Source organism: Phoenix dactylifera, chromosome 1 (genome assembly GCF_009389715.1).
Source record: "Phoenix dactylifera cultivar Barhee BC4 chromosome 1, palm_55x_up_171113_PBpolish2nd_filt_p, whole genome shotgun sequence".
NCBI lineage: Eukaryota > Viridiplantae > Streptophyta > Magnoliopsida > Arecales > Arecaceae > Phoenix > Phoenix dactylifera.
Window position 1 is genome coordinate 14354016 of NC_052392.1, and position 8618 is coordinate 14362633.

Below are 8618 nucleotides of genomic sequence, written 5' to 3' on the forward strand. Positions count from 1 at the left end.
TAAAAGTTGTACTTCTTACCAAGAAGTGTGGAAGATACTTTTCATAGTTCAATTTTTTAATTAATACTTTTCTCTACTCTAATTAGTTTTTGTAAGCATCTCTTTTCTTCTTTTTTTTTTTTTTTTTTTGGTGCTTGTTTTAGATCTTGGGTCAATAAGGTCGATCTACTCTACATAGCGTGACGTTCTATATAGTATCAAAGCAAGATTGGAGACTGATTGAGCGGTTTGCGGCTTCGATCAGATTCATTCAGAGCGCAGTTTTTTGAGCGGTGAATTGATTATTTGTGGTTCGTGTGTTCGTAGCTCGGCGTAGTTGAAAGCTTCCGGTAATTTGCTGTGCAGTAGTGCAAGTGTGTGCACTCTTATTTTAGTGATTCAAAATATAAATCATCATGGTTGTTGCTACTACTTTCTCTCCCAATGGGTTTAACATGCATAACTCACCAACATTAATATTGCTGCTTTTGCTATTACTATTTCTCTCCACAAGTTGAACAACACTTGTTATCCAATTTGGAAGGCTCTTATCAAGTCTTATTTAATAAGACAAAATTTATAGGATATTTTAGATGAGTCAAAGACGATGCCAACAGATATTCTCAACGATGAGGTTGTGAAAAAGAAGAAGAATCTAAAATCAAGAAAGGTGATGTGAATTATTCAAATTTCAATTGATAGAAAAAATTATCTCCATATTTAGGGTATACAAGAGCCAAAAAAAGCGCAAGATATTCTTGCGACTGTCCACTCAAGTTTAAGTAGGGTGAGACATTTTAAATTAAAGTTGCCTGAATTTTAGTTATAGGCTTCCCTAAAAATCAGGATGATCGAGAACAAAATTGGCTTAAAGATAAAGATTTGAATCAGGGGGAGCTTTATTAGTTGGAGACTGGTTCAAGTTCGGAAGACTCAAAGCATGACAAAGTTGATCAGCTTGAGAATCAGCCAAATCCTAAAGAAAATATGGAGTAGGAAGAGCTTGATTAGGTGGATATTGTATCAAGTTTAAAAAAGATCATGATTGAAGAACTAGTTATTTCTAAAATTGCTCAGAAAGAGTCAATGGGTACTACAGTTGATTTGTCCGTAGAGATCCCTACTGAGGAATCAAATAATGTAGAAGAGTCTTGTGTTAAAGCTATCAAATAAATGGATATTTCTTATGGAGATTTAGTCAGCCAAGAGGTTGAAAAGCCGACTAATTTTGAAGTGGTTTCAGTGATCAAGCAGGAAAAAAACATGCTTAGTGGAGAGATTCATGTTATGCCTCGTACTCGACAAGGTTTTTACCATACCAATTGATTTTGAAGCTACTTCAAAGTTCGAGCTAGTAGAAGACCCAATGCATGAGAATTTGATTTCATATATAAAAGCCAATTGTATGCAAATACGTGAAACTTCTCAAGTGGAGATATGTGAATATAGCCAAAGCTTTACTGGTGATTTTACAAGTGTGCATGTAACAGCCAATACCTTAGTAAGTAGCAATTGTAACTAGCAACCTGATATTCGTTCGAATAAGCTGGATGCCCGGAGTCTCAACAATGTGACTGTAGAGTCAATGCATAAGGAAAGTGTTGTAGAACATCATTGATTTTGATATATGCATAAAAAAAGACGAGCGAGCAAAGAAGTTATTGTTCGAGCCAATGAAAAAGTTCTACTATTCAATTATTGGTTTAATAAGTTATTATATATTGCTGTTCCCGCGACAATATTGGCCATAGCTGCTCTTATGTTTCACGACATCAATAAGTCCAATATTGTTGGCATGGACTTTACAATGAGAGAGAGAGAGTGTTGGGATTTATTGTCAAGTCATAATCATATTAGAATTCTTATTTAGTTAGTCATTAGTTTTAATGATTTTAAGATTTTATTCCAAGTTCTATTATGCTTTCTTGTTTCTTTTAGAACAATTTTCAAGTCTTATCGTTTAATGAGTGTTGGTTTTTTAATTTTGAATAGAAATCAAACATCCACCTATATGATGTTCTATTTAAAGAGGCTTTTAGTGTCTTCTTTAGAGTGGTGTAGAAGAAGTGAAGAACCGACTCAATTTAATTAAATATTTTTTAATTAAATTTTTTAAGTATTTTTTATTTTATTTATTTGGTATTTATTTTAGATTCTAAGCTGGTACGATGGATCTAGTACACGTAGCGCCGTTCAATATTATTAGCTTTCATCCCTATCAGAATGCAACTTTTATGCAATTTAGGCGTGCCGTGATCCCGTGGCTTTTTATTTATCATACTTTGCTTATTTCTTACACTTTTTCTTTTTTTACACGCTCAAAGTAGCAGAGGAATTTTCCGCTCTCTCTCTCTCTCACACATCAAATAACGTATCCAACTTAGTCTCAAGAAAATAAAACTACTCGTTCTTTGATCTGCCATTATATTCTCCCAAACACGCTTCCCGAACAAGCGATTCAACCGACCCGCCCACCAAGGAGTTTTCTGTTGTTGATTCTTTTGAAGCATCATACGCCATTGCACTACTAACTGCGAAGCTCCTTGGATTTCTCTATTTTTTATACCCACTTTCCTCATTCTGCCAAAACCCAGTGGCAGGCATGTTTGTGCTCCACCTTCCTTTCTTCTTCGCATGCTTCCGAGACACCAAAGCCTAGCCTTTGTCATGCTCGCTGACATCAGAGAGGCATGAAGAAGGCTGCCTGCTTGGTCCGATCGCAGAAGCCAGAAAACAATCAGAGATGAAGGTAAGAAAGAGCTCATCAATGATTTGATCGACTGACTCCACTGCAACCTCCCCTTGCAAGCTTCAAAACCACTCGCAGGCCGTAGTTTCGTTGTATTGGTGTTCTTGGGAGGCTGGGGGTTCCATGGGGGCAAAGAAGGGCCAAGCTTGGATCTTTTGGATGGTCTTCTTCTGGTCCTGGGCTTGTGCAGCTGCTATTCTCTCGCCTAAAGGTGTCAACTTTGAAGGTAGCATCTCCTTCTCTTCCTCTCCCAATCTTCTTCAATGAAGCGAGATAGACTTTTCCCTTGACCCGTTGCTTTTCTGTTCCAGTGCAAGCTTTGATGGGCATAAAAGCCTTTCTGAAGGATCCGCATAATGTTCTTGAGAACTGGGATAAGGACTCTGTTGATCCTTGCAGCTGGACTATGGTGACATGCTCATCTCAGAAATTAGTCACTACCCTGTAATTCCCATCACCCTCTATTAATTAATCCCTTCTGTTTCTCATCATGTTGGGGGGATAAAATGCATGCTTTCTTCTTGATTTGACACCTATGTTCTTTGTAAAGTGAGGGAGGCAATGGGAATGGAGGTTTTGAATTTGTTTTGATGGCATTGTTGCAGAGGAACTCCAAGCCAGAATTTGTCTGGTACACTCTCTCCAAGCATAGGGAACTTGACCAATCTTGAGACTGTGTAAGCTCTTTTTTTTTTCCCCTTCTCTCTCTGTCTCTCTCTAAATATGTTCTTCTCTTTTCCTGTCCTCAATTTCTCTCCCTGAGCACATCTTGGTTAGGAGTTGTCTCTCACTTGGGTGTGTGGGGAATGTTTGTGTAGGCTTCTGCAGAACAACAACATATCAGGACCGCTACCAGCAGAGATAGGGAGGCTCTCAAAGCTTCGCACGCTCGAACTCTCCAACAACTACTTTTCTGGTGAAATTCCTTCCTCATTAGGCAACCTGAGAAGCCTTCGATACCTGTAAGTGGAGATAAACAGAAAACCTTTTTAAGCAGCTTCTGTAATTTTGTGCCAATGTCTTATTAATTCTTTTCTCTTCTCATCTCTTTGGTGGAGAGCAGGATGCTCAACAATAATAGCCTCTCGGGACCATTTCCTATGTCTCTGGCTAAAATCACACAACTTATTTTTCTGTAAGTCTTTTTGGCTCCTCTCGACTGGGGTTGACCAAGTTCTTTCTCCTCTGATCATTTCTAACCCAAGGAAGGGACTCTCTGGTTTTCATGCTTCAGGGACTTGTCTTATAATAATTTGAGGGGTCCTGTACCCAGGTTTCCAGCTAGAACATTCAAGTAAGTCTTTCCCTTTCCTTCTTCGTATGGATTCTATTTATTTGAGGATTTCTATAGAGTAGTTCATGCCTGTTCTGAACTTTTATACTCTGCATTAAATGCACATTCTGTTGATCAGGGTTCTTAAACTGAGCAACAAGCTCATAAAGTTATCACCAAAAAGCACTTCAGCAAAAGCATGCTGAAAAAAAAGAAGGCATCTTATTCATAAATGTAACCATCAAGACTAGCCCAATTATTTATCATGGTCTTGCTTCCTACCTGTTGAGAGCTGTTTCCTTTGTCATGGCCAGTCTTTTATTTCTTTATTTATTTATTGCAGTTTGTCCATGAAATACATAAATGAGTGTTCTAAAATATAAAGAGGCAAACCATCATTCTTTCCACCAGGGTCTAGGGGCAATACTTATTAGCAGAATAGGCGATTGATTTGGTTTTCTTTTTATTTAATATGCTCTGCTCTTGCATTTCCCACTTACCTCTACGATAAAGATGATTCATTGCTGAGCTTAAAGCTAACTTTAATTTTGCTGCAGCATCGTTGGGAATCCTTTAATCTGTGCCACTGGTTCGGAGCAAGAATGCTATGGGACTGTACATATGCCAATATCCTTCAACTTGAATAATTCACAAAGTACTGATTCTAACTCTACAGTTTTTCACTTAAAAAAATTCTTCTTCTTTTTTACTTCATAATATTTTCTGAATGAACTACTTTATTTGGTTACATGGGATTGATATTTGGCATATGATTATGGTTAGCTTGCATCTAATAATTTGTAACATTTGTTTCTAAATTGAAATTCAACCAGTATATGTAGGACGAAATCTTTAAATTCCGAAACTCTGGCTCTCTATACAGAATTAGAAAATATAATGTGAATTTGGTAGTCAGCAATATGATTGCCAAGAGTTATTTGTGAATATCTCTATCCACCTAGTCCAAATGTTTGCCTCTTTCATTGCCATCAGCTCTTGCGCTGCACCTAGCAGTTTGATACTGCCACCAATATACTTCCTGCCAAGCCATCTAAATTCACAGAATAATTGCTAATGGGTTAGTATTGATGCATGTAATAGATTGGAAGTGGAAATTGATCTGTTTTCAGCAGTGAAGTCCTGATCAGCTTTTGCAATTTAACAGTTACAATTTCGTTGCCCGAAAAGATTTTTGGACAGTTCTGGACATTAGATGAACTCCCTGTTGCTCCTTTGTTGTAAAATTCCCTGCGGAAGTGCCGTCATCATCATTCTGCCATTTATAGATGACAGATTTTATTGTACAGTCAAATTCTTAGCACGTTTAATTTTGAGTTTCTTTTTTTGCGTTTTTACAAATTTATTTCCATATTTTTTTCTCTGCATAAAAATATACATGCAATTATTATGCAACAACCTAGAATCTTACCCAAAGAGGCTAGCCGAAAGATATTATTTGGGTTCATTATCTCTGTATAAGTATCCAAAATCTTTCTAATGTATAACTAATATGGTGATTAAACATATGCCAATATGGGCTCTTATATACTCTCCCTATTTTAAGCCTTGGCATCCTTGCTAGCCTGAGTTCAAATTCAATCGGAAACACCAAAGTCGACTTGTGGTCAGCCCTAAAAGAGCTCATGTTGTAGTGTCGTCTAGTCTACATTGATCAAGGGCCGGATTTGTTCCAATATCCTTTGCAACAATCCAAGACCTCATCCAAAAAGGTTAGCCGAAAAGTATTATTTGGGTTCACTGGCTCTGTATAGGTATCCAAAATCCCTCTAGCGCACAAACGGTATGGGACTAAACACACGCCAACACAAGCTCTCAAAGGTTAATTTACAACCATCTTTTTATTCCAGTTATACTCAAGTTGCTGGGATTAGTTCTTCTACTCTGTAATTGCTATTCTTGCTAGTGCTTGTCATGATTGAACACCTTTTATACTGCTTGGGCTTATCATTTCTATTATTTTGATCTTCATTCTGTTTTTACTTAAGGTTCTCCAACCCCAGGAAGACCCAAAAGTCACAAAGTCATCATTGCATTTGTTTCCAGCCTTGGAAGCATCTGTTTACTTAGCCTTGGGTTTGGGCTATTTCTTTGGTGGAGGCAAAGACATAACCAACAAATCTTCTTTGATGTAAATGGTAAGTGAAAATGTAAGATAAGCAAAAGATACGAATCATTTCTCTAAGTTTTTGATTGAAATCATGAAAAAATTGTGTTGATCCATCTAGACTAAGCATAATATCACTTTTCAGATCAACACAATGAGGAGGTTTGTCTTGGAAATCTGAGAAGATTCCAATTTAGAGAGCTTCAGATTGCAACAAATAACTTCAGCAGCAAAAACATACTAGGAAAAGGTGGCTTCGGAAATGTGTACAAAGGTCAGCTACAAGATGGAACATTGGTAGCTGTTAAAAGGCTGAAGGATGGAAATGCTGCTGGTGGAGAGATCCAGTTCCAGACTGAAGTGGAGATGATAAGCTTAGCAGTGCATAGAAACCTACTCCGGCTGTATGGATTTTGCATGACTCCTACAGAGAGGCTTCTAGTGTATCCTTACATGTCTAATGGAAGTGTTGCTTCCCGACTCAAAGGTAAAATGTTGTGCCTAAGCTATAGTGCATACATCATGATTCGTTCATAGCTGCAAGAGTCGTTATCCTAAGGATTCAAATGTTGTACGGCTATCTGATGTCAAAACTGAATCTAGTCCTCTAATTTTTTGAGCCTTGTTGCTTGATGGTTCTTATTAGGGACTAACGACAGCATAGGATAATGGCAATTGTTGAGATTTTAGTAGTAAATATATACCATGACTTCAATAAAAGGAATCATGGACAATGGTGTTAGATGAGAAATTTTAATTTTATGACATGAGATATATTGTATAACAGTACACAAATTGTAAGTCAACTCCTCTCTCCTAGAGATTGGGTCCTAGAGATCATCTTGTTCTAGCATGCAATGGAACTCCATATGGTAGTCTTATAACAGCTTGATCAAGCATGTCCAAGAAGACCAATATGACTTTCTTACCAATTTCGTATACATGAATGTACCCTGAATCTTTTAGTTTTTTATATTTGCTGCAGCAAAACCAGCACTGGATTGGGGCACTAGAAAGAGAATAGCTTTGGGAGCTGCAAGGGGTCTACTCTATCTACATGAGCAGTGCGATCCCAAGATCATTCACAGAGATGTGAAAGCTGCTAATATATTGCTGGACGACTACTGTGAGGCTGTTGTAGGAGACTTCGGGCTTGCAAAGCTTCTTGATCACAGGGAGTCCCATGTGACTACTGCTGTAAGGGGCACTGTCGGGCATATAGCTCCTGAGTATCTCTCCACGGGCCAGTCTTCTGAGAAAACTGATGTCTTTGGGTTTGGAATTCTTCTCCTTGAGCTGATTACCGGTCTAAGAGCCATGGAATTTGGAAAGGCAGCAAACCAGAAAGGAGCCATGCTTGATTGGGTAAGCACAAACTTCACAAACTCTTTTTTGATGACCTCTCTCTCTCTCTCCCTCTCTCCCTCTCTATGTGTGTGTGTGTGTTTGTGTGTGTGTAAAGCAGTCCGAATTCATCCATTGTTTTTCAGCCACCTTATGCTCAACATTGCTGATATCCCCTACCACAGCTGAAATGGCCATTTATGCTCTCAATCACCATGTAAGAAATGTTCTCTGCCTGTTTAACCTTTCAGGTGAAGAAAATCCACCAAGAAAAGAAGCTCGACATGCTTGTAGACAAGGACCTGAAGAATGACTATGATCGGATTGAGCTCGAAGAGACGGTCCAAGTGGCACTCTTATGCACGCAGTATCTCCCCAGCCACCGGCCCAAAATGTCCGAGGTGGTCCGCATGCTAGAAGGCGATGGACTCGCAGAGAGATGGGAAGCCTCTCAGAGAGCGGAGGCCCCAAAGTTCAAGATGCCCGAAGTCTCCTCCTCAGAACGCTACTCTGACCTGACTGATGACTCCTCGCTGCTGGTCCAAGCAATGGAGCTATCTGGCCCGAGGTAATTAATCGATAATAAAGAGAGAATTAATGCAGATAAACAAGCCATGACCGTTGTACGAGACGAGTTTGTGTAGTATATATCAGGGCCACTATGTTTTAATAGCTATTGAGGTAGTTAAGTCAGTCTTGATCGAGTGTTGAAGAATGCGAACGGGTCATGAGCATTTTGTATAGAATAACATGATATTATCATGAATTGCGACAGTGCATAGGTGATGTGATTGAATCATAAGAAGGGAATTGTAAGCAATTTGGTTCCTTCGTTTGCAGCAAGTGCAGCTTTATGTTCATTATATGAAGATCCTCTTCTAAGACAAAGCTGAGTCGCCACAGCAGAGACACTGACCGAATGCTCCCAGATGCAGGGAACTCGGATGCTTGTTGCTACCCAATCTCTGATCAGGCAAATATAGCCAGTTGAGTTCAGTTTTTTCTATCATGCAATAGATGGTTAATGGGTCACTGGAGATGCTGGCTTGAGAAAGGAGAAGATATAATCTACTTTATTTGGTCTCATTTGGTTTTAGGCGACTCTGTTTTGATGTAAAGGAAGGTAATGACAACCCGGCTTTTGTTGA

The 8618-nt window shown here is 38.7% G+C and overlaps 1 protein-coding gene across 1 annotated transcript; it reads left to right on the plus strand.

The window, feature by feature from the left end:
* Positions 1–2357: 2357 nt before the first annotated feature.
* On the plus strand, positions 2358–8305 carry LOC103712736 (protein NSP-INTERACTING KINASE 1-like). The gene is made up of 11 exons (XM_008799344.4): positions 2358–2954; positions 3040–3172; positions 3334–3405; positions 3547–3690; positions 3792–3863; positions 3963–4022; positions 4559–4656; positions 6008–6157; positions 6272–6613; positions 7112–7491; positions 7722–8305. Exons 1-11 carry the CDS (start codon positions 2852–2854, stop codon positions 8040–8042), a joined length of 1875 nt encoding a protein of 624 aa, XP_008797566.1. The 5' UTR covers positions 2358–2851; the 3' UTR covers positions 8043–8305.
* Positions 8306–8618: the final 313 nt, after the last annotated feature.

Excerpts from the sequence above, each read along its gene's own strand:
- LOC103712736 (XM_008799344.4), top strand. The coding sequence starts at position 2,852 with ATGGGGGCAAAGAAGGGCCAAGCTTGGATCTTTTGGATGGTCTTCTTC. Across the intron at positions 3,864-3,962 it reads ATCACACAACTTATTTTTCT|GGACTTGTCTTATAATAATT; the intron begins GTAAGTCTTTTT and ends TTCATGCTTCAG. Across the intron at positions 7,492-7,721 it reads AAGGAGCCATGCTTGATTGG|GTGAAGAAAATCCACCAAGA; the intron begins GTAAGCACAAAC and ends TTAACCTTTCAG.